Below are 26,236 nucleotides of genomic sequence, written 5' to 3'. Positions count from 1 at the left end.
TAGATGAAACTTTGAGAAATTCGTTTCTTCCTGTTTAGAAAATAGTGTGCTATATAATTACCATCGCCACAGCAGTTATTCCGGTATCATTGCAAAATCACACCTTCTTTTCCACACCACCTACCCTTCCTTTAAAAAAAAAATTAAATGGGATGCATAATAATCAATTTGTTCTTCGTCTTGCTGCCTCCCCAACCCCAAATCTGGGTAGGAAATGGGCAGTGGAGGGGTGTGGAAAAAAGGAAGAGTGTTTGGGGGATGATTGCTTTGCTCTCTTACTAGCTGAAAATCTAGAATGAATTTTGGACAAGCCGGCTGGGACACCACCTTCCCCCTGGAAAGTCCCATTTCCAAATCCAGACCTGAGACATCCTGTGAACAGGGGTGGAGTATAATCCTCGCCTGAGAGGGTAATTTAGCACTAGCTGAAACAGCAGTGGCGAGGGAAGGGCAGTGGGGGTGGGGTGCAGTGGGTGGGGGCGTCTGCTTTCCACGGGACTCCCAGGCTTCTCCGCCGATCTACAATTTGCTGAAGGAGCAAAGAACATCCTCGACTCTAAGTAGGGCTTTTAGTGTGCTCATTGATGAGTGAAAGTCGCCACACATGTCAAGCTAAAGGCAGTTGTTGGGTTACTAACAGGACCCAGCGCCTTGCAAACATATGCGCTAAGCTGTGTATACAGATGGCAGGCAGAATAATGGAGCAGGCGCCTTTTATAAAGCTCTAGCTGCTGCCTGTCTTCAGACCTGGGAAATGAAACTATTCAGACTCGCGGCCAGATAGCGCCTGCGATTGTTTGTTACCGTTTTAATCCTATTAATTAAAACGTTAACCTGATTGGGTAGAAAGCGCTGTCCCAACAGGCGAGTCTTCTTCATAATAACCTACTCAGAGATAATGATGTAAAAGACTCCCCCGTCTGTGGCGGCGGCTGGTTGATGGGTCCGGAAATCTCTTGAAGGTGAATCCAAGCAAGATAAACGGTGCGGAGAGGAGGCGCGGGGCTGGGCTCAGAGCGGCGGCGGCGGCGGCGGCGGCGGCTCCACTCCCTCTGCTCCCACCCTCCCACCATGCGGGGCCGCGGCCCATGGTGAGCCCCAGCAGCCAGCACCATCGGCTGGAGACGAAAAAGAAAAAGAAGAGGAGGCGGCGAGCGCGGGGGAAGGCGAAAAAGAAAAAGAAAGAAGGGGAGAGGGCTGCCGGCAGCACCAGGACCGACGCGCGCACCAGCTCCGGAGCCCGGCTCGCGCGCGTCTGTGGGGCCGCCTGACTCCCGAGCCGAGGCGGCGGCAGCGGGTGCGGAGGGCCCGGGCTGCACGCCGGCACCGGACCATGGAACGCGGGCTGCACCTCGGCGCGGCGGCCGCGGGCGAAGACGACCTCTTCCTTCACAAGAGCCTGAGCGCCTCCACCGCCAAGCGCTTGGAGGCGGCTTTCCGCTCCACGCCCCCAGGCATGGACCTGTCCCTGGCGCCGCCGCCTCGGGAACGCCCGGCGTCCTCCTCCTCGTCGCCCCTAGGCTGCTTCGAGCCCGCTGACCCCGAGGGGGCAGGGCTGCTTCTGCCGCCGCCTGGAGGAGGCGGCGGCGGCGCGGGAGGTGGCGGCGGCGGGGTGAGTGTCCCCGGGCTGCTCGTGGGCTCAGCCGGCGTTGGGGGAGACCCTAGCTTAAGCAGCCTGCCGGCTGGGGCCGCCCTATGCCTCAAATACGGCGAAAGCGCGAGCCGAGGCTCGATGGCCGAGAGCAGCGGCGGCGAGCAGAGCCCCGACGACGACAGCGACGGCCGCTGCGAGCTGGTGCTGAGGGCCGGAGGCACCGACCCGCGGGCCTCCCCAGGCGCCGGAGGCGGAGGCTCTAAGGCGGCAGAGGGCTGCTCCAACGCCCACCTCCACGGAGGTGCCAGCGTCCCCCCGGGGGGCCCCGGCGGCGGCGGCGGCGGCGGCGGCGGGGGTAGCAGCAGCGGTAGCAGTGGCGGTGGCAGCAGCAGCAGCAAGAAATCCAAAGAGCAAAAGGCACTGCGGCTCAATATCAACGCCCGGGAGCGCCGGCGAATGCACGACCTGAACGACGCGCTGGACGAGCTGCGTGCGGTGATCCCCTACGCGCACAGCCCCTCGGTGCGGAAGCTGTCCAAGATCGCCACGCTACTGCTAGCCAAGAACTACATCCTCATGCAGGCGCAGGCCCTGGAGGAGATGCGGCGCCTCGTCGCGTACCTCAACCAGGGCCAGGCCATCTCGGCCGCTTCCCTTCCCAGCTCCGCGGCGGCAGCGGCGGCAGCCGCTGCTCTGCACCCGGCACTCGGCGCCTACGAGCAGGCGGCTGGCTACCCGTTTAGCGCTGGGCTGCCCCCAGCCGCTTCCTGCCCGGAGAAGTGCGCCCTGTTCAACAGCGTCTCCTCCAGCCTCTGCAAACAGTGCACGGAGAAGCCTTAAACACACCCCCGAAAAACACAAGACCGACCCAAAAACTAGAGGAAAGCGAAAAGCTGCTCCCCACCCCTTTTATTTTGATCCTCTCGTAGTTGTGAAACACTTGCCGAGCAAACAAAGCAGAGGCGAGAACTGAGAAGTATCAGAGACAAACGGGACTTTTAGCCTTGACATCCCCAGAATCTCGGTCTTTGGGGTGGGGAGGGAGGGAAGAGGGAGGTGGAGTTGGGATGGAGTATGGATGTCTATTTTTTTTTTTTTTTCCTCAGAAAAGTGGCAACTTTGGTGGCAGCCCAGACCGCGAGGAAGCAGAGTCTTCCTTAAAGGTGAAAAATAAGTTGAGAAATAGTGCTTGGTTATTAAGCGTGGAGAGTACTGAATGGCAAAACACTAATCCTACTAATAATTGTGAATTTGGCTAGTGCTGAAGGAGAGAGGAGAAATCCGGAGTTGGGAGACATGTGGAAAGGAATATTCATTCAGACAAATCAGAAAGGGCACTTGAAAATAAATTTTGATTCTGAGCCAGGAGAAAAACTTGAAATGTAGACTTATTTAAATGGGGGGAAAACAGAGAGACATGTTGCTATGAAAGACTTGTATTTTTTATTGTCTCTGAACTTTAATCCTGTGAAAATGCTCAAAGTTTTGGCGAGAGTGATATAAAAGCAAACTGTGGCTGAAAGAATTGCATTTAAAAATATTTATGTGCACCTTGTTACTTTCTACTCTGCAATGATGTATTAACAATTCATGATATTTATTTGTTATTCTTCAATGACCCTTCCACATCAACAGTATTTATCATATGTTAAGGTCATGGGTCTTATGTGCAGATTTTTTTAATGCCTCTAAAATTCTGTTTTATAGATTAACTTATACTGTGTGCCAAGTGTTAAAAGGTTTATTTGCCAACAAGTTTGAAGAGAAATATTAATGTATCTGAGCTGCTTAGGTTTATGAAAGGTCACCTGGATATTTTCAGTTGCATCATCCCTGTATTTAAATTGAGCTTTAATAAATTGCTTCAGTCCAAAAATTACAGGAAAGGTGTATTCTTAATTGATGAATGAATTGATCTCTTTTTTGAAAGGGGACTTCTTTGCATTCCAAAAGGGAAAAACATCACAGCAATAGATCCTATAAGTAAGAACATACTAAGCAAATATTTTTTCCAGACTATGCTGTGCATTTTTAAAAAGGTCTAATTTAATTGCTTTTAATATATATGTACATATATAAGTTATTTTAACTGTGGAGAATTATTTAAGTTTAAAGACTGGTTTGATTTGTCTATGGTGTGAAATCCTTTGTTATTTTTCTAAAAAAATAAAATTTAAAAGAAATAAAATAAAACTAAGGAAAAGCAAGAAGCTATTTACCCAAAGTGAGCTTTCAGTTTTAGTTTGCATGGCTGTTTGCCTGCGTTTCTGTCCTATGAAAATCAAGAAAATCTTTTTTTTTTTTTTTTTCCTTAATGGAGTCCTGTTATTTTCCACTCCTTTAAGATAATACAAATTCACTTTGTCAGGTTGGATGGTGAGTTGGGAGCTGTGATGGATCTGTTGGTGGGTTTGGATGTGTAAAGAATGATATATATTAAATAGGTCAATCAGACTATGACAGCTATGTATGACCATTTGTATGTGTATGTATGTCGGAAAGAATCTTTATTAAAATATTTTGATCAAACATTTTATTATGCTGTGCTTTGTGGAAGGAGCAACACCTCTCTTCTGTGTTACTTTTTGCTTGAAAGGTAACAAAACAGAAAGGAGTTTCAGAGAAGGTGGAACTAGAATTTTGGCAGGAATGCACAATTAGAGTAGCCCTAGTTTACTTGTTTACTTGTTAAAAGGACAGTTGCTAGGGCCTGGTCATGCAAAGAGAGGTGAATGGGGTCAGTGGTGGGACCCAGAAGAGGTCCAGAGTTCCTGGCTGCTGGAATGAACTTAGAAGGCCATGCTTTCCCTGCAATTCTTTTCCACTTGAATGACATTGATAACCATGCCAGAGCCCACCAAAGTGGGTAAAGTTTCTTACAGAGTTTTTAATCAAAATTTCTACTTCCAAATACTTGAAAGCCAAGGAAAAAGAGATGGATTTAGATTTTCTGAACACTGATTCTTAATGTGGTTTTCAACTTTTTTGTGTATAACAAAAGAATCAATTGACTGGGTTGAATTACATAAGTGTCAACAATGCCCATAGAGATTTCCAGAGCTTACTGTAGGTGTTGCTTGTTAATGAGATTTTTTTTTATGTATTTGTATTGGGTTGGATATGGACTCTACTAAAGGATGAAGGATAATCTTGTATTTGGACCTCTATATTGCGCTCAAATGTTGAAGGTGTGATTGTATTGTAGTGGAGGTTATAGAGATGGTGGTGGTTATTGGTGTTAGGAAGTCATAGTGTTTCGTCTGTACCCAGTATGCTAAATGCATTTTTTGTCTGTATAGCCTCCGCTCATAAAGATATCCCTAAATGCCATCAAACTTAGTGGGGGGTGAGGGAGGATATTTTCTGCTCCACTTGCCATCAAAGAAGATTAATCAGAACCTGTAACTTTTCAGAAAACATAACAGCAAAGGGCCTTGAAGCTGGAGCCCTCCCAGTCTGGGAGTGGGGGTAGAGAGAAGGAAGAGACCAGGGCAGCCCCCAGGCAGGAGAAGAACCGTCTCTTAGCATTTACCAGACAAAGCCTGGGTGCATCTAATTATGATTATTAAAACAATTTCCATGACGATGTCTAATATTATGTTAATTTGAAAACAACTGTGTATGAAAACTGTCGACTATAATACCTAAATTCATTTAATGAAACACATCGTTAAGGCAATTAAACCTCCTGGATGTGATTAAGAAACATAATTACGACACTGTTCTGCGCCATAATTGGGTGTCTTTAATCAAGGGGTAAAGTGATCAGCAACACAGCCATTAGTTTGTATTGTTCTGGCCCTGCTGTCCATCATTCTGATTAGGAATTAACCACAGCCACCACCAGTCGGATTTTTTTTTCCCTTTTGCATATTAACATTGTAGGGGACACATTTGCTGCAAGATTTACTGCTTAATATTTCTCATTATTAAAAGGCCTCCTTGAAATACTTCCTTTACAACCTCTGTACTGTTCGACTATTATTAGAAGTTGGGCAGAATAACAAATCTTGAAATTCAGAAAGGAAAAAAAGAAATACTTAGCCTTTAATCAATCACCCAGCCTCCAGGCTTAGTCCTGAAGAGACTTCAAATGGATGGGTGTGGGAGCAAGAGAGGTAAGTTGAGAATAAGTTGAAATGTTAGATGAATAGGTATAACTGTTAAATATACCAAAATGAATGATATTTATTTTCATTTTAATAATTTCAGACAAATCAACCTTCTTTCTATACCCAAGAGTTTCAGCATGTGGTTGTAGAAAAAGTGTGGGACATCTGAAAGAAACAGAAGGGTCTTCTAAGTAAATTAGATTTCCCTGCCCTAAACCCAACCTTTCCAAAGTTTAAGCAGAAGCTTTTGGAGAAAACCGGTGGTTGGAGAGACAACACTTTCCCCTTCCCAACAAAACACCTGAGGCCGTATTCCTTCTGAGGTTTGAGCCCTGAATTTCTGCTTAGTCTGGAGAGTTTGACCCACACATCTCTGGGCTGGGCCCCAGATGTTTGCACAGCATGGGCAACCGCGTCAGGACTGGGCGACTGAACACCATGGGGTTCAGTACGTTCTTGCCGAAGTGCCCTTGGGCCAGAGCAGGCAGGTAGGCCAAGGCCGTGGCATGTTCGCAGGGGAGGTTGCTCTGGCACCCACCGTGCCTGGGGACGCTTTTACCAGGCTCACCTTGGCGGGCCAATCCCTCAGCTCGCGTACCTTAGGGAGCTAAGAGTGGGCAGATAAAGCCCAGGGAAAACTTTGTTTCCCTTGGCTTTTTAGACCCACTTAGATCCTCTAGGCAGTTTCACACTGGTCACAGACAGAAGCTGCAGCTTTTCATTTACACAGGACCAACAAATGATCACCTTCAAAAAGCTTTCTAGTTCCCCCTCCTCCACTCTTCCATGGTGCATGTGTGTGCGCGCGCCCGTGTGCGCGCTTAGAAGTGCGCTCTGAACTGCTACTGGGCAACCCCTTCAAGACCCTGTTTTATACCGGAATTCTTTTTCATCCAGTCGTCCCACTACCCATCCTCACAGCCGACAGTCCACTAGGGAAGACCGAGTCTCAAGGAGTCCCTTTTTCCATTCACTCTTGGTCACCGACCCCAGAACCGAACCTTTCTATGCGACCCCGACCCTGCGACTGCTCCAGGAAGTGGCATTGACTTTTCCAATGTAATGACTTATGAAAGATATAATCATGTGTTAAATTGAATCCTCCGTTTAACTGTTAATGGTGTGCTCTGGGCACATTTACGTATTAGATGCTATGGTAACTAATTACCACTAGGAAAAAGGATAATACACTTCCCAGACTTTGAAAGATAATGATGGGAGTTCACTTCCCGGCTCGCAGCACATTGTGGCGGCTCTGCCCGGCGGAGCGAGGGAGAGAGTGGAAATCCGAAAGTGTGCTCCTGGATCATGGGAGGTAATGAATCCTGGCCAGGCGAGGCTTCCTAGTCAAACATTTAATGAAAATATGATTCAGCTGGGGAAGTGGGGGGGGGGCGGGGGCGAGGAGTAAACTACACAAAAATGCCTGTACACAAAATTTAACTGTAAAACCTAAACATCAGAAACAAATAAGTTTTCTTTTAATTAAAATGCAGGTCACACTAAATTATCCACGTGCCAAGAAACTTTACATCAATAAACTTTTTGTTGTTAAAATGGATAAAATTATCCAGCTGCCTCCTGTGCGCTCTGCGTTGGCATTTTATCTCGAAAGTCCTTGGATTTGCCAAGCCAAATGAGCTGCAGGTTGATTTAAACGCAGCCTTTTAAATCAAACGTTAAGCACAGTAGGAGGGAAAATCAGGAGACACATCTTCAGTTGAAGAGTAGAAACAACTTTCAGGGTGAGAGTCTTTTTCGCCGATCCATATCTCTGGCTCTTCTAGTCTCTTAGTGTTTGCTAGAATACGGTTCTGTAGGTTGTGCGGAATAACCAGGAGCCTTTTGGGTCCCAGTGTCTGAGCAAGTTTGTGCTGGGCACCTGGCTGGGCTGTAAGGAGAGAAGGAGCGGCCTTCAAGTGGGCCCGCCAAGCCCCGAGTAGCAGATAAACCGAAAGATGCCCACATCATGCATGACCACCGCACTCTTTTCGCTCTGCGACTTTGGATAGACTATATCTGCAGCCGCAGAACACCCCTTCTTCGCCGGCTTCCCTTAGACTGGGATTTCGGGCCACCTCCTGCTGGCGCAATTGCTGTCCACCCTCGGAGTTCCTTGGACAAAACGCTAATTTGAGGGGCTCTGCCTCGAACTCTTTTCCAGTGGTATTATGAGGATCAAGCTGTCCTCTGAATCCGGCAGCAGGTGGGTTCAAGCATACCTGTCACTTTTCTAAGGAGCAGGGCTGCCACTTCCAACCCGGGAATTCTGCTAAAGTGCCCAAGGTTAAAAGCCCAAACAACTCTTTGTTCCCCACAAAGCAGGAAAAACTCTTTGCTCGCCTTCCCTGTAGTTTGATTTAGGTTAAATTTTGTCACTCTTTCTAAATTACTCTCCTTAATATGATCCAGAAGACTTTTCTGTGTTGTTGCAAAATAATCAGTTACCTTTGAATGTGTGTGTGTGTGTGTGTGTGTGTGTGTGTGTCTGAGAGAGAGAGAAAGAATGACTTTTCTTTGCTTCCCTTCTTCAGTGTTCCCTAATTCAGGCAATACAGAAACAGATTAGAGAACTTAGGAAGAAAAATGACTGGGTTGGAAAGGTTAGACTGCAAAAAGAAAGAGAAATTTTACAGTTACCCCTCCCCCTCTGCTACATAGATGATGGACAAGCCTATCTTACAAGTCACCAGGATGCTTTGATGAGGAGTTGGTTTTAATTATGCACAATGTGATATCATTCTCCTTCTCGGCTTGAGAAAGAGTTAATTCTTTCCTAAAGACCATAGTTGCCCTTGTCTTCTCAACCTGATTCAGAGATGCAATAAAATATGAAGCAAATTTATGATCTGTTTCAAGCATTTTATTGCTGTATTTTTAAATTCATATATGCACATATAAGAACTATGATCTGTGAATAATTTGAAATGCTATAGTAGAATGATACATTTCAGATAAAACATAACCATATCTTTATATAATTGTCTCAGATTAAAATAAAAAAGAAAAATAGATTTCTAATGTGGACCAAACTGAAAAACTAATGACAGCCATAAACTGCTAACCAACCATAAATTAACATCTTCATCAAATACTAAAATGGTATCAGTGGTTATATAAAGCAATTATTATTTCTCCTTATAAGTTTTAGAATAAAGTTCAGGGATATTTAAAGGATCCATTATTTACAAGTGTTTCTCAATCTTAGAGATTTCATTTTTTATTAGAAGGATGGTCACAACTCAAATCTGCTATTAATAGAGGTGTTTAGAGATGAGAATTTAGATTTAAACATAAAAATGTTTCATGGCCTAACCTCATTTTGTACATTTATTCTGCTTTGGCAATTACTAAAGAATTTCAAGCAAGAATTTTTCCATTAAATATCCTCATCTACTCTTTAAAAAGAGAAGATAAATAGTATTCTCAGCACATTGATACTCTGATTATGTACCTAACTAGTTAAAACATTTTAAATCATGCATTGCCTGTTCAAGTAAGTGCAGCTACATTTGCCACATACAGTTTCTCAGCAAAATTATGGTCAAAATTCAAATGCTAGGCTGAGCCTGTGCCCTTCATTTGAGACTTCGATGGAAACAAACACACAGAGTTGTGGAAGAGGAAAATATATATATTTATTAAATCCTGTTGAGTCAGGATAGTGCGGCCAGTTAATACTTAGGTCTATATAACTTTAAATTTCTTTTGGAGAAGTATCAAGCATACACATGTTTCAAGCGTAGGCTTATCAAATGGGAAAATTTTTTTAAAAAATCTATACTTACTTAACAAATTAAGTTCTTTGAACAACTTAGAGCATTATTTTTATGAAAGCAAAACTAATTATTTGAACTATGGAGGATGTGAGTGGCACATATACTCACTTTATCTCTGTTACTCAGTTGTTATTTGTTGCCCTACAGCATAGTTGTGGTCAGTTGTCCTTGAAGGTGAAAAATTAATGAAGATCTTCAACTGGTTAAGTCCTGGGACCTTTCCCTAGTTTAACTTTTTGCCAATATTATTCCATCTTCTCTAACAATAAGAAGTTTTTATAACTTTTCTGTAAATCTAAATTAGTTTTTGAAAAAGGTTTTTTTAAAAATGAACATTTAATTTTACAACATGGAGGAAGTACTACTACATGTATACTATTAGCTTCATGAAAAAGTCAAGTGATTTCAAATACTTTAAAAATTATTCCATTTAAAGTATAAGACAAGACAATTATAAAGCTTTATACTGGTTAGATCTTAGAATTGTGGGATTGAAGCACATTTCATTTAAAAAGTTAACAATAAAAGACAAAAGCATTTAGTAAAATGTTTGCATTATCTATCAAGTAATAATGACATACATTTTATGTTAATTGCAATGGCTAGCTCTTAGAAATAAAAGTTATTTGGAGTAAGTGTTCCCTTATAACAAATGAAAATCTACAACTAGTACATGCATTCTATTTACAAATGTTTAAATTTGACTCAATAATGAGTCACTAGATAATAATACCTTTACATGTTATTTCCATTTCTCTAGTTTCTCCTATAAGCACAAATTGCTGTAAGGGATATAAAATGCTTCATGATTTTATCTCTAAATATGTATTTTCTGTGTAGTCTGCAAAATGTCATGTCTCTCCTTATAAAAATCAATACATTTAGGAATTGAGAACATAAACTATACTTCAAATAATTAATAATAAACTATCAAATTCTCTTTTAAAAATCCAGCATAACCATCGGTATTTTGCACCTAGCTCTATCCTGAGTAAAAACAAATGCACGTTATTACTCACATGATTATGGTTAATTCCAGAAAGTTCTTCAAATTTTTAATACTCACTCTTTTGTTAAGTAAAATTGAAAGTAAATTATTTCAAGATTGCTCACTTAATGAGCAATTTACCTTTGTTGATAAATAAATAATATTGAAGCGACCACTTCAAATGAATAGGAGCATCTTCCAGCAGATATTAGCTACTGTTACCTGCTAACAGGAGCACCATCTAATAGACCTCTCACTGTGTGAATTGAGTTCACGTAAAATGTTAGTGACATGAATGTTCCTTAGAAAAGTCAAGTGTCCCAGGGAAATACTGTAGGTACAGTTCCTAAAAGAGCCACATTTCCTTATTTTACATTCATGTTTTCATCAACCACATTCTGTATTACACACTTTATGATTTGCATTTCAGTTTTATGAATAAATTGAATACTGTCCAAATATTACTCAGCTTTATTCATTATCTGTGGTAAAGTGAATAAAATTGCAGAAGAAAAAAATCACATCTAATGAGAGTTCCCATTTCCTGTTGTTCTTGTATGTCTGTTTCTCCATAGAATAATAGTATTAAGAATGGTAGTTCAGCCTGTTTATAATAAATATTACTAAACTTAGTAATATTTCTTGGGTCTGTTTTTACTTCACATGTCAACAACAAAGTTAAAATATACTGAAAAATATTCTGACTATAACAATTAATGTATTTTAAAGACAGAATAGAAAAGAATATATGAATACAAGAGGGAGGGAGAAGAGTCTGCAGGTATTCATACAGCAAAATCATTTTCCAAATAATTTGCTATTTCTAATAAAATCTTCTATCCCCCAACTTATTCCTAGTAGGGAAATAAGGAGACATAATCATTAATCTGTGATTCAAAAGTTGATTTATTGAATTTCTATTGTAAATAAAAGAATATTAAATTTTACATTTGCAAAATATTTGTATTTCTTAACATTTGTTTCCCTGTGGTCCGCACATATGCCATTTAAAAATCAAAAGATCATAGTAAACAAATATATCAGGACTATTGCTTTTTGTAATTCACAGCACTTTTCTAAAAACCATTTTAAAACATAACCATGGGCAAATTATCACCTATTTAAGACTGCTGAACTGAGTTTTTCACCAATTAAATTTAACATACCCTAGAAAGTAATATAAACAAATTAAACGTTTAAGTTAAAATGTTCAAACTTCAATGATCAATGATTTAGATTAACACTATGTAGTAGAGTAAGTAATAATTGCTTTAGATAAATACTACAGTTTTATGAGACTGCTCATTTTAATTTAAAATAATGCTATAGGGAATGTAATCTTGGCATGCTTTTTTCTTAATTGAGTATGTGAATATGAATACCTAATAATGAAATTCAAGTGAAAATAGTTTGCAGCATTGGCAAATTTATAATTTTTTAAAAGTACACATTTTAAGGACATGAAATTCTTATTTAAATAATTATTGCCATTCTTTCATACTGAGATCAAAACCTTGGTAAACTCTGTGCTTTGGTCTCTGATGAATTTTAAGACTCCATTGTTAAATTAGAAGATGCTTAAAGCAAATGTTACCAAAATCATTTTTTTAATAAAATAAGAACAAATAACCATGTAAATTTTGAGCATGGAAGTGTCTTTGCCTTAGACATGTGACTCAAAACTTAATGGTAAAATAAATGTGATAGGATGAAATATGCCAGGAAAAACAAAACAAGGCAGATAAAAGTTTACATAGTTTCCTTGTCAGCAATCCTGATTTAGTGATAAATGACTTTAAGAAAAAATCCTCACCACATGACTGCCTCATTATTATTGGTCATTGATATGAAATGATAGCTTGATTATTATTCATTTCCTTTACTTTAAAACTTAGGTGAAGCTGTAAAAATAAAAAGATGGATTTTTACAATATATAAAACAGTTTCAAAAAATTTTGAAGCCTCAATGGCCATTTGGTTTTGGTTATTTTGGTCACACCATCAAAAAATCAATTGAATAATTTAATGCATAGTATCATATCTAGGATAGAAGAAATGCTCAATGCTTGGTTGAAAAAATGAATAATGAATTAATTAGTGGCTATAAAATTATTCCCTTTAACAAAATACATAATAATTTTTAAAAGGCACAAAATTGTTTAAGTGTCTCTGTTAAACTTTGTAATTGTATATTGCATTACATTTTTCAAAATAAATTCACTCATGTGACTATTATAATTAACCCAAGATGTCAAAAGTTCTTATTATTTTTATTTTGCAAATGAGAAGAGTGAAGCAATGAGAAGCACAGTAACTTGTTGATGATAACAAACCAATTATGTCACAATTAGAATTCATGTCTTTTTGCTTATTTCTTCATGACATTTTTCTCCTATTCATACACATTCTAATAACTGGATTTAAATCTATCATATGACTTTCTTGTTTTGTTTTGGTTCTACTGTCCATTCCTTTCATATAATCTTTTCTTTGCCATCTGATTCTTACTTTCTATTCTAAATGCCTGTGTACATGTCTAATTATATATTAAGTAGAAATTAGAATGCAATAATTTCTTGTATTCCCTCTACTACGACATCATGAACGTATACTACTAAGTTGAGTTTAAGAATATGAAAGCTTCAGGAATAAAAAAGAATATGAAGGTTTCCACTTCAAGAAATACAGTGGACTAGATGTCCTAGTACAATAGTACAAAGTGAATGAAGTATGTTTTGAGGCAGGTAGGAGATAAAGCCCAGGGCTGGAGCTAGGTTCAAGTGTGTGTGTGTATGTATGTGAAATTCAAGATCCTGCAGAGCCAATAGGCTTAGTAGGTAAACAGGAAAGATACATTGCTCTGCAGAGCAAGAATGCGGGTATATTTGCTTATCTCAGTCTTGTGTCTGGGCAAAACAAATAAGCAAATGTCTTTCCTGTCTATTCCTAATCATGGAATTATATTCTCCCTGACTTAGGGTTAGAATTCACAACACCTATGTAGTGCCCCTGCCCTACCCAAATTTTCAAGCTGAAAATTTGGAGTGATCTGAATTTGAACATCAGAAGTCAGACAAAAACAATAACATATTCTCTCTGGAGGAATACACTTTAAAAACCTGGGTCTTAAAATAAATCTAGAGATAAAATTCCAAGGAACATAGGCTTGGTAATCAAGCCATCCCAAGTAAGTTAAAGAAAAATAAACTACAAAATCAAACTCACAAAACACCAATGAACTGGCAATATTGGATACAGAATACAAAGTATGTTTGCTTAATACAGTTAAAGAAATGAAAGAGCATTGAGTATGTGAAGGAACAAGATATCATAAAATATGACCAGGCAGAAATGAAGAACAAAAGAGGATTATAAAGCTGAAAAATTGTAACTATTAAATTTAGTAAATGCAATGAAATGGAGAACTTGAAGGCTGACAACTGGAGGTTGACATTCTGACTCAAAAATCAATGGTGGAGACCCCACAGATGGAAAAGAGACCGACAGATCTAAGGACAGAACAAATAAATTTGCAATGTCTTAGGGAGAGTGAAGACTCACAGATTACATGTGTGTGTGAGGTGGGTGAGTTGGAGATAGGGTTTGTAGCGGTCCAGAGCTGAGGGTTTCTGGGCACAGGAGTAGTAGGAGGATGGGGTGAGAGAGTTTTTAAGTTCTGCTTGGGCATCTCTCCCACATTAGTTGTCTTACTGAACACAGGACCCATCACTGAATGAACACATCATTAAAACATGGTGAGTGCAATTGGGGTGTGGTATATAATACCAGCAACTCTGGAGGCTGAGGCAGGAGGATTGTGAGTTCAAGATCACTTCAACTTGGGAGTTGTGGCTCAGTGGTAAGACAAATATCTGGGTTCAATCCCCAGTATCAAAACAAAACAAAAAAAACAAAACAAAGTATGCTGAATGCACATTATAGAATATTATGCTGCACTTAAAAGCAATAGTGTATATATATATGTAAGTCAATACAAATATATCTTTAAAATCACAAGCCTTTATACAAAAATTGAGGACATGATTTATAGAGAATATACTTATGTAAGTTAAAAATATGCACTCAAGATAGTTAGAAATATAGAAGTATACACATAAAAAGGTATGTGTTAAATATTTCAGAATGGTTGCCTGAGATGGGGAGGGGTATGATGTTAGGAATTAGGGATAAAATGGAATAAATAAGGCCAGAAGGGTGTTGCTTAGAACAACAATAATTGTATATCATGAACTGAAGAGTATAAGAAGTATAATTGACCAACCCTTATAAACCTGAGGTTTAAATATAAAGGAAAAAACAAACTCAATACACGGGTTAAAGAGTACATTAGATGTACTATACAGAAAAGAAACCAGAAATCTAAAGAAATTATCTCAAATGTGAGAGGTAAAACATATGGGTAGAAAAGGCAACACAACCTGGAGTATACAGTGAGAAGATGTATACTACATCTAAGTAATACAGCATCTAAGGGAGGTGATCAAGAGAGGATGGCTGAATAATTCTTCATACTTGAAATATCTCCTTCTCAGACTCAAGAAGCAGCATGTGACATGCAGACGTGATAAACAGAAAGAGACTAAGAACATCAAAAGCAAACAGAACAAGTTAAAGTGGTCATAGTTAAGCAGCAGGCTACCTATTGAGCAACTGAGTAAGAGTTAACCCCTCAATAATAAGAACAGAAGCCTCAGGAACATGCAATATCTTCAGAGTTCTACAAGGAAATTATTATCATCTTAGACTTGTGCATCCAGCAACACCAACATCTTTTCAAGAATGAGGGCATCCAGCAATCCTACTTCTGGCTGTTTACCCTGCAGACCTGATATCAGTTTGTTGAAGAGATGTCTGCACTCCCATATTCACTGCAGCATTACTGACAATGGCCAAGACAGGGAATCATCCTAATGTCCATCAAAAGATGAACAGATGAAGATCATACATAGTATTTTATCATATACAATGAGGTATATGTACCTGATAAAATACTACTCAGCCTTAAAAAAAGAATGAAATCGTGTCATTTCTGACAACAAGGATGGAAGTGGAGAACATTATGCTAAGTGAAATAAAGCCAGGCACAGAAAGACAAATACCACATGTTCTCATTTATATATAGAATCTAAAATAATAAAACTCACAGAAGCAGAGAGTAGAACCATAGCTTCAGAGGCTGGGAGTGGGGAGAATGGGGAGACAATGGTTAAAGGCTACAAAATTTCAGCTAAGGGGAATATTTTTTTTCTTTTTGAGATCTATTGCACAGTATGGTGAATATAATTATAAGAGAATATCATATGTTTCAAAATTGCTAAGAGAATACAATACAAACATTCTTAGCATAAAAAATGTTGAGTGTCTGAGGTGATGGATATTTTATCTGGCTTGATTTAATCTTCTACATTGTATTCAAAAGTCATAATGGCATTTTGTATCCCATAAACTTATACAATTATAAATGGTCATTTTCAAAGAAAAAAGGAAAAAGAATGAGGGTGAAAATAAAGACATCCTCAACCAAGCAAAACCAAACTTCATGTCATCAGACTTTCAGTAAAGAAACATTCACAGCACATTACTAATGAGAAAACAGATGTTAGACAATCTTGTTTACTTACTAAGTATAATAAGCATTTTGTTATTTGAAAATTAATTTCTTGTTTAAAAATAGCAAATTTTTGAACTATTAGAATTAATGTAGCATGAATTAACTGAGCTTAATTACCTGCATTGACTGTTTATATAGTGTATCACTCTTTATGTCAAATGTCAACAACTTGATAATCTAATATTACAAATCTTTGGATCAGATGACATAATGTTGCGTTGTGTCATGAAATTATATTGCATTATATAATTTTATAATTCAAAATTTTGTAAATGAAAAAAGGCAAGATGTCAAGAACAAATACTAGTATTTAGTTTCTCCATTTATATAAATGGAAGCATTTAAGAAAAGTTCAATGCAATGTTGGCATAACCCCCAGAGTTTATACTAAGGCCAGATGCTACAATCAATGCTGTAATGATTTCAACATTTGCTCCTATAATAAACCTAATACTAATGTCTAGGGCAATTGCTGAATATATAATAGGTTTTGTGTTTTCCTATGCATTTAATCTTATCAGTATCTAACTTGAACATAAGAGGTCTTACATAACAAGAAATTTTGTTCTATTGAGCAATAGTATACAAAGTAATAAAGAGCATTTATGGATGATTAAATATTGAAGTGAAGTTGAAGCATTTAATCTACTGCAAAACTCATTTAATGCAAACGTACCCTGGCAATATAGATATTATTGATATTACACTTGAAGGGAACATTTTCATCCAGTGTAGCTCATGGAAATTTAATTTCCTTGTTCTCTGAGAATTTGGAATTTGTTAGACTGTGTACATTTCCAGTACAATTTTCCAGTGGAACATAAAATGTACTCTTACATATTAGCAAAGAATTTAAGTGACTTTAAAAAACAAATCCCACACTGCCGAATTGATTGCTGTAAAAGTAAAACCACTGTAACAGGTGAGAATCACAATAAGTAAAAACTAAAACCAAGCTATTTTGAACTTAACACAAAGTTGATTTTGATGTACATTTTATGATATCATTCTGTTTTATTTTATGATAGACTTTGTAATCAAATACAAACTGGACTGTTCTAAGATCAAATATAAATTGGTGCTTCTTAAGTAAACATAGCAATTGCATTTGCAGAAATTAAAAACCAACAGATAAGCTTAGGACATTTATGTTCATTTAGGTAGATTTCTTTTCCTGCCTTTTAGCTTCTCTAAGATTTTGCCTTGTACCTAAATAAAACATCAGATTCTGGATGCTGAATACCAATCCATAAGCGGTTGTAGTCTAATCCAACAGGCTTTTTGTCTATTATCTCTAAATCAAAATAAGTTACAAATATAAGCAACAATAGTTTCATTTCAACAACTGCCACATATCGACCTGGACATTTTGTGATTCCAAGTCCAAATGGCATAACTGAAAACTTCTGGTTTTTGCCTCCTTTGGAAAAGATGGTTTTCTTCTTGCCATCTTCAATAAAACGATCAAATCTAAACTCCTATAAAGAACAACAGACAATGTCAAAATTAAAATTTTACATGAAATAGTTTGATTTCAGGTCTATAAAATTACTAACTTTTCCTGTCTCTCTTAAAAGGTTATTTTAATCAGCAACCACCAGAATGTAAAACTTGACTATGTGCAAATCATTCACGAACTTCAAAAAAACGAAAAACTTAAATGTTCCTAGAAAATTACTTCCCCATAGTCAAGTGAAGTCCAAACACCTATATGATTTCTCTTCCCCATTCATATTTCTCTCCTAATGGCTTAGTCAGTTTTCTGTTACAAGTACAGAATATCTGAGAATGAATAATTTATAAAGAAAAGAGGTTTATTTTTGGTCCATGATTCTGGAGGCTGAGAAGTTCAAGAGCATGGTGCTGATGAGGGTCTTGTGCTGCTTCACCTCACGGTGGAAAGTAGAAAGGCAAGCGGGAAAGTTTGTAAAAGGCAGGCTCACTTTATAATAACCCACTCTTGTGGTAGCTATCCAGTCAGTTCCAAGAAAGGCCTTAATCCCTCTTAAGGACACCTCTTAAGATCCTCACTGTCAAAATGGCAGACTTCAATATGACTTTTGGAGGGGGACAAACCATATTGAAATCATAGCACCCGTACTGAGCTTTGTAAGTGTAGAAGCTATATCTTTATTTTTGTTCTCTAAGGTGGGTCTTGACATATTGGCCCTTGATATACCAATTTTGGGTAGGGTATAGCTGTAGTGCTGTCATTGTTACCATGGAATAAGGAATCTTAGTAGCCACAGAAGCTACCTACTGTGGATTCCTAATTTACTTTTTTTTTTTTTTTAATTTTCTCAATCTGCTACTGATGAGTGAGAACTATGAGCTTTGGATCCAGTGTTTATGTTTCAATTAAATAAGTTTAAAATAATACAATTCAGATAAAGGCTAGAGAGAACTATGCCACAAAAATCAATTTTGCTTGTTTTTTGATGTTTAAGTGAATTTCTCCTGTGAAATTTCTATTTCAGTGAAATCTCTTTGGGCTAACTCTGGGGTAGTAGATGGTTCTGGTATATTTAATAAATACATTATTCATTACAGAAAATTATGAGACTGGTTAATCTAGACTGTTTGGGCTTACCATTTTAATTTTGCTGTGTTACCAAAGGGTTCTGGTTTAATCCCCACTTGAGTTGCTTAGAGAGGACTGAATGACCTTATTTCAGTCCATGGTGAATTAAACCATTGATTAAATTAAAGCTTGTGGCTTGCATGAAAATGACCATGTAGTTCCTGTAGTTGGTGCTCATTCATGTTAGACCTGTTTACACACAATTTTGATATAAATGGCATGAAGTCAAATGCAAAGAAGTAGGTCAAATAAAAGGCATTTTAGGTTATGGTGAAAACCCATAACGTGTGGATGAATTCTGAGTACATCACAGATGATCCTATTTTCTCACCCAGTGCCAGTGTGGTTAACATCAGTGAATCATCTCCTTTAACTGGGTTTACCTTCATCGACCTAGAAATACTTATTTGAGCTAGAAAAACTTTGGATAGTTTCTATTCTCCTTCAATTTGCATATGTAGTGATAATGACAAAATTCATCAGGATATTAATCATTTCTTTATTTTCTGACATGCCAGTTCTGGAATGTGTCCAATTAGGATCTGGTCAGGGCTAAAATGAAATATCTATTCATCCCTGTAGGAAGAAACAAGAATAGCCCCTGTTGACACACAGCATTACTGGAGACAGTACTGTATGTAATAAACTCTCCTGGTGAAATAATTCTACTCCTGGGGACCAGGCATGATTGCCTGGACTAGTCCTGTTCCTTCTGATCAGTTTAAGGAGACTAGAACTCTTCCCCAGAGCTCCCCTGGGGAAGTGAACTTTGTTATGAAATGATGTGTTTGAAACTAACTATAGTGTCTGTGTTAATGCAAAAGGAAAACTTAGCATAGGTTATGACTAGACAGTGTCCTGATATCATAAATAAACCAGAAACCATTATGGTTTTTCAGGTGGTTCTTTGTGAAAATCAGTGTTGCCTTCTGAGAGGCCACAGTGCTCATGACTTTTGATGAGCATTTATAATCAGTTTCCTCTAACCTGCAGTCAATCATTAATGCCACTCCTCTCATTTTCTGTTACCTTCTGTTTCATTCCTCATAATAAACAAATTAGAAATTTCTATTTTGTTGTTTATTCTGTGACACTAAAATGTAAATGACCACGGTATTTTACTCTGTGATCATCATCACATGGGCATAAATACTTTACAATTTATTTTCAGTTTGTTTCATTGCTTACACATGGTGAACCTGAATAGAAATTAATTTTAGGAAGGACTTATAGCCTTTGTTAGGGATACAGTTTGGGTTTAGCCCCCAAAAGAAAGGATATTATAATCTCACCCCTGAGATTGTGGGGTCACTGTGACAGAAAACATTGGGTCAGGAAGCATAAGATGTATCCATTCATTTGGATCCACTTAAACTTGGATTCATCAAGCTGACTTAAATCCTATGCACTGATCATAGTAAGCTCAATTCTTCACAAATAAAGAGGGTTAGTTAAAAGGATAAGAATAGAGAAATAAAAAAAAAGTATAAGACACTGAAATTCCCCATTGCCCCTTTAACTGAGTTCCCAACATCATTCTTCTGCATGAGATTTTTGTAGGCACTAATCTTGGAAATTGCATTGCTCTGGCCTCTGACTGGTTTGGGACAGGGCGTGTGAAACAATCTGATATGTGCTATGAGAGAAAAGTCTGCAGGGACGTCTAGGAGAATTCTTTTGTAAAGAAAGAAAACCAAAAAAGAAATGGTTTGTTATCCTTCTTCCTCTGGACCTGGTGATAAGTGAACATGGGGTCTGCAATTGCCATCGCTCTCCTGTCACTAAGCAAGCTGAAGCTAACCCACAGAAGATGGCAGGGTCAAGAACCCCAAGGGAGTAGAGCTGGCACATTGTCTTATGTATCTCTGTGTTTTCAAAGTCTCTAACCTAATGCTATTTCCCATAGTAGAGGTTCCACATTCATTTGTTAAATTAATGAATAAACACATGAGAGTAAAGTTACATTTTAAAACCAATATTCAAGCTTTTGAAAAAATTTGGATATTAAGAAAATCATCTTGTAGAGATTGAGAGGCACATAAATATTCAGTATTTCCAAGTAGTAGAAATGGCATAATATTAAAACACTTGAAATCAAGATCAGATAGAAGATACAATATTCTGAATAGAGGAGAATTTTTGGTATACATGACAGTGGAAGATTGCATAACATCCTAATTCATGTTTAGTTCAGCTCAACATATTTTTATTTTCTCTTTTTTTTTTAGCACTTCCTGTATAAGATGTATTGAAGCTACAAAGATATAAAAGATGGTCCTGCTGAGGTAGGTGACACATGGTATGATCATGTCTTATATTCAATTTATAAGTTGGGTATAGCAATTGAAATTAGACAAAAGATATGACTTCCTAGTAATAAACACAATTGGTCAGTGTTTTGAATGGGTGACTAATGGGCCATTGCACTGCTGCCCTCGGCTACAGTCCTCCTGAGTGGAAGGATGACAAAGTATGGAAGTTCCTTTTTATCTCCATGACTTGGGTTCAGTCAGGCATGATATGCATTCAGCTGCTGTCAGCTTGTGATAGCTTGTGTACACCTTTCCCAACTCTGTGTATGGGGTCTTCAAGTTGGTAACATGCAATCTACCATGGATGGTAGTATTTACACCATGAAAATGGACAAACATTACAAATCAGAGCCTTTTAAAACTCTGATACATAAGGATACTACTGGTTTCAATCTTGTAGGTATGAAGTGCCAATTTACTGGTATGGCAGAAGCATTCTTCACACAGAGGGTCTGGCTATGAGAACATAGTCTTGTGATCAGGTTAAGCTCCTATACTGTGGACTCTTAGGCAAGGGCCAAGAGTGTCACCCACTATGCCTATCACAGTGCTTTTGAGATAGTAGATGCTCAGTATGTTTGCTTTCTTGAAGTCTATTGATGACACGATTTTTATTCCTGCTTGAAATACAGACAAACTTTATTTAGATTATTTCCTCATCTGTCATAACTGGTCTACTCTAAGAACAGTAATATTAATAAAAAATAAGGTGGATACCATAATTCCTATGGTGATTTAGAATTTTCTCAAGGACTTTCAAATCCATTCATCATTTTTTTATGCCTACAACTCTGAGGAGTACATAGAGTAGAATTGCATTAGGTTCAACATGTCCTTCCAACTTCAGAGTCTTTTGAGGACATACTCCAGAGACTTTGGAATTCCACTGTCATTTCACTGTGTTTCTTTAGGAGGCAGTGAGGTGATTAATAAGGTATTGCTGTCTTAAATATGTGCTGTGTCTTTCCTAATAGTATAGCCAAATAGTATCACCAAGCCTTTATCCTTTAGCATTTCTGGACTTAGAAAAATGAGTCAACAGACTTGGTCTTTCCTATAGCTCCATTTCTGGATATCATTGCATTCTGACAGAAAAGAAATCATCACCATTTATTTCACATTATTTGATAGCCAGTTACATGAGTTCTAGCTACTAATAGATGTACATTTAGAGAAGCCCTCAGAAAAACTTAAGAAGCGATTTATTCTTAGCTAATTAATGGATTATCTAGACTTGTTGGATAGCATGTACCCTGAGAGGGGTGGGGGGAGAAAAGGAATAGTCAAAAGAGGTGTTCATTTTGCTCTCACTCTCATAAATTTCCCTTGCCAATTTATTTTCCCACACAGGCAAGAATCTTCTGAATGCTTAACATTACAGTAAGCTAATCAAACAGTATTCAGGAAAAGAATAATTCTTAAGACAAAAGTTACATGTTGGTAGCTTATGTGCCAAATTAGGTCTCAAATATCTTTTGTTTATTCCATATTGTTTTAGACTTCAATTTTCCAAAGTCATTTTCTTTAAAAGGAAAAAAAATAAGAAGATCAAAATTATGTTGCCAAACTAGATCTAAAGGCTTGCAAGAATTGTTGCTCATTCAGAAATATTCACTGTTCCCAATGAGATACCTTCTGGGGTCTCCTCTCACCATAGTTCTTACCATTTCCCAATAGAACTACTATGCTTATGCACAAGTCAGTTCTTCTTCTCCAATCCTCTCTTTGGTACTGGGGATTTTACCCAGGGGCATTTTACCACTGAATTACATCCTCACACCTTTTTATTTTTTTATTTCCAGATAGGTTCTCACTAAGTTGCTTATGGTCTCACTAAGTTGCTGAGGCTGGCCTTGAATGTGCAATTCTTGTGCCTCAGTCTCCTGAGTTGCTGGGGTTACAGGTGTGCACCACTGCATCCAGCACAAGTCACTTCTTTATTTGATATGTGCTAACTCCTAGTGCATACTTAAATGTGCACTACCCTGATTTAAAGCTTTAACTGAAGTATATCTTCAGTGCATTTATGTATCCCATCATCCCCTTCATTATTTAGCTTACATGGATAATGTCCTGACAGAGGTATCGAAAGAAGTAACTGCAAAATACTGCAGTATGCACCAAAACACGGTGGGCACATGCTACAGAGTGGACAATGGCAAATTCTAAGAAATAACATGGAAATCAGGGACATCATCAAAGAAGATCTGATTAAGGTGATTCTTGTGGAGTAACCTAAAGTTTGTTGGATGGACAGGTAGGGAGGAATATTTCATAAAGAGATGTGGGTGCAAAAGCCCCAAAGTGTGAAAGAAGACCATGACCTGCTTTGGAATGCCATATTCTAGAGCCTTTGGAGCTCAGACATTCTGAAACCAAGCCTCAGTGGGTTGGAAAAAGTTCTCTTCAGGCTCTTAGGCCGTTAGGTCCTCCAGGAACAGCTATACTTGTATTCAGAGTTAGTCTTCCTAGAATTTTTGGCCCAACAGCTATTGTCTGTTTTGTATATCTAAAACCTGATCATCTTATTCAAAGTTTGTAGCCTACAAAAAGGTGGTAGTGAAGAATATGTGTGCTTGTGGGCCAATGTTCTCAGTGAGGAATGGCCAAGGATAGTATTTTCCAGAATTTTCTTCTTTACTGTCAGTGTGTGGTATTTTGGGATGCTATTTGAAGATCAACAGCATCTTCTTTTTGCCATCTTAAGTTGTTATGAACCAAAAGAATAAATTCATATGTTTGACAGTGGTAGGTACTTAGCAAATGTTTATAGAATGAATGAAGACCTGGACAATCATATAAAAGTGATTCTTAACCATTTTTATCCTTTTTTTTTTTTTTTCTGTGCTAGGAATTATCAGCATTCCAAAACTAATTTCAAGAAAACAATACTATGGCAAAAATTAGCTAATTTTAAGTTTAGCCAGGCATCAGCTCAAGTTAGAGCTACTTTAATGATGCTAAATCAGCATTCGAAGTATTGCATTTTTGTTTTTCCACTGATTTAGTATAGGGTAAACCCTTATGATTACTGATAAGCCTGGTCAGTGTATTATGTAAAATTTGGTCATTGCCACTGTATTACACAGAAAAAAAAATTCTTAAAACACTTTCCATTTTTAAACTTTGACTTTTAATTTCCTAAAGTTCTAAATTAAGGTCTTTTTTATCATGGGGGTGAAGACCATTAGGAACTGGGAATACTACAAAGAATGGTGCCATGAAGACAGTGGTATTGAGTGTTTGTTGATAATTTTAATGTAGTAAACTTAGTGACTAGTGGAATAGTTCCAATGTAACATAAAAGTAGAAGTTAAGTGAAGAACTGTATACAGAAATGAAACTATTTTAATATTTAGAAATATTTTTCAGATGTTAACTATGTGTTTGCCTTATTTATTAAATAAGTACTTGTGAGTTAATTTTTTAAAAAATATTTTGTTTTACTTGTAGGGGACACAATACCTTTATTTTATTTTTATGTGGTGCTGAGGATTGAACCCAGGGCCTCACACATGCTAGGCAAGCGCTCTACCACTGAGCCAAAACCCCAGCCCCGAGTTTACTTTTTTGATATTTACAAATGTGGAGATGAAGCTCATTGTCTGCAGAGTGTTCATTCACTTGCTAATATTCTACAACCTATTGGTTATCATCATTCATATAATGCCTCTTTGGAAACACATGGAAATAATACATACATTCCTACACTAAGATATTTGCTTTGCTGATGAAATAAATGCAAATTATGTTACTGTTATTTGAACTCTGATTTCTTCTTTCTAATTTCCAAAATGTAGCAATACTGTAATTCAGCCTGCTGCAAAACATTTAACTTAGAAACTAGGGTTTAAAAGTGACCCAGTTATGAAATGCTCAAAAAGAGCTCAGAAGTTCCCCTTTGAAAAAAAGCATTGTATATATAAAACTGCTACAGCAACAATTACTTCATGGAAAGCACAGAAAGAATATGACTGCACTCAATTTGCATGCAGGTGGTGAATCTCTGAAGTGGTATTAAGGGATGAATCGGGTGGATTAATTCCAGTCTTTGATATTCATTAACTCCAGCTTCAGAAAAAAAAAAAAAAATACAAGGAGATGACACAATTACCCTCAGAGCTTCACCCGTAAGTAGCAGCTTTACAATCTCAAGTTCATAATGCCATACTAATTGATCAAAAAGGGGCACATACCTTTAGTGAAAAAGTATTTGGGCTTAACTATAACTATGATGGTATTTGTCTTTGGGAGAGTTGCCTCCACTTTGAAAATACTTAGCAAAACAATTGTCATTATTTATTTTCTATGCCACCTGTCAAGAGCTAGCCCTCCATAGTTTTCAGTAATTCTCTGCCAAGCAGAACTTAATTTTGGCCCAAAGGTAATAGTGACCAAGGCACAATAATCCATCCATTTAATTTAAGGCAAATAACATTTAATCTATAAATGGTATTGCCATTTATAGATCACACAACCTTTCAAAGATTGATCCTTCAAAAACACTTTTGTGTTAGTAAAGAGGCAAACTATCCTATTAGAAAGAAAAACAGAAATCATCAAGCTGTCTCAAATCTCTTCTGGAACCAAGTGGCAAGGGGAAGAGAGACAGATCATGAAGAGGAGGAATGTGCTTGCACTAAGAAGAAGCAATGACTGGTTTGATGCTTATTTACCTCTGGAGCTTCAAAGATTTCAGGGTCACTATGTTGCATTGGAGGAAAGATGGCAATCAGGTCTCCCTTTCGCAGACAGTAGTCTCCATTCTCTGAACTGAAAGTAAAATCCTCTTGAACAAAACGAATGACGCTGGAATATGAGTGCAGCCGAAAAACCTCAAAAATGATGCTTTCTGAGGGAGACAAACAGACAAAAGATTACTGAAACATTACTGCTTTGAAAGGTGCTCTCACTTGGACAGTAACACTCATTACTAATTGCCAGATTGAAAAGGAAATTATTTCATCCTCACATCCATTGAGCACCAAGAGGGAGCCAATGGTGGCTCTGGATGGCAAAGGTCAGGAGTGGGGTGGCCTGGCCCCAACACAGCTTGGGGGCATTTCACAGGTAGGAGGCAGCTGTGCTATGTTTGGGCAGAAAGAAGTTGGTTAGAATTTTCGTAAGTCAGAATGGTCTGCAAGAGAGGAATGCCATGTTAAGGGTATACACAGCACATACCCTTGGAAAGTTTTAAACCATATTCCACTTACAGTATACTGCTGGCGGGTTATTTGA

At 38.1% G+C, this 26,236-nt stretch overlaps 2 protein-coding genes across 2 annotated transcripts in view; one reads left to right on the top strand and one right to left on the bottom strand.

Moving 5' to 3' along the window:
* Window positions 1–537: 537 nt before the first annotated feature.
* Window positions 538–4,425, top strand: Bhlhe22 (basic helix-loop-helix family member e22). The gene has a single exon (XM_047560720.1). The coding sequence runs from the start codon at window positions 1,334–1,336 to the stop codon at window positions 2,432–2,434; it is 1,101 nt and encodes a 366-aa protein (XP_047416676.1). The 5' UTR covers window positions 538–1,333; the 3' UTR covers window positions 2,435–4,425.
* Window positions 4,426–12,724: 8,299 nt separating this feature from the next.
* Window positions 12,725–26,236, bottom strand: part of LOC124987909 (cytochrome P450 7B1) — a 52,669-nt gene continuing 39,157 nt past the window's right edge. The window contains exons 6-7 of the mRNA XM_047557036.1: window positions 25,675–25,850; window positions 12,725–17,583 (exon numbers count right to left, since the gene is read on the bottom strand). Coding sequence (XP_047412992.1) covers window positions 17,296–17,583; window positions 25,675–25,850 — 464 coding nt within the window. The 3' untranslated portion in view covers window positions 12,725–17,295. The remainder of the gene's footprint in view (window positions 17,584–25,674; window positions 25,851–26,236) is intronic.

Source organism: Sciurus carolinensis, chromosome 1 (genome assembly GCF_902686445.1).
Source record: "Sciurus carolinensis chromosome 1, mSciCar1.2, whole genome shotgun sequence".
Taxonomy (NCBI): Eukaryota; Metazoa; Chordata; class Mammalia; order Rodentia; family Sciuridae; genus Sciurus; species Sciurus carolinensis.
This window is presented reverse-complemented; position numbering and strand designations above follow the sequence as displayed.

What these genes read in the sequence shown, in the direction of transcription:
- Bhlhe22 (XM_047560720.1), top strand. Translation starts at nt 1,334, where the DNA reads ATGGAACGCGGGCTGCACCTCGGCGCGGCGGCCGCGGGCGAAGACGAC.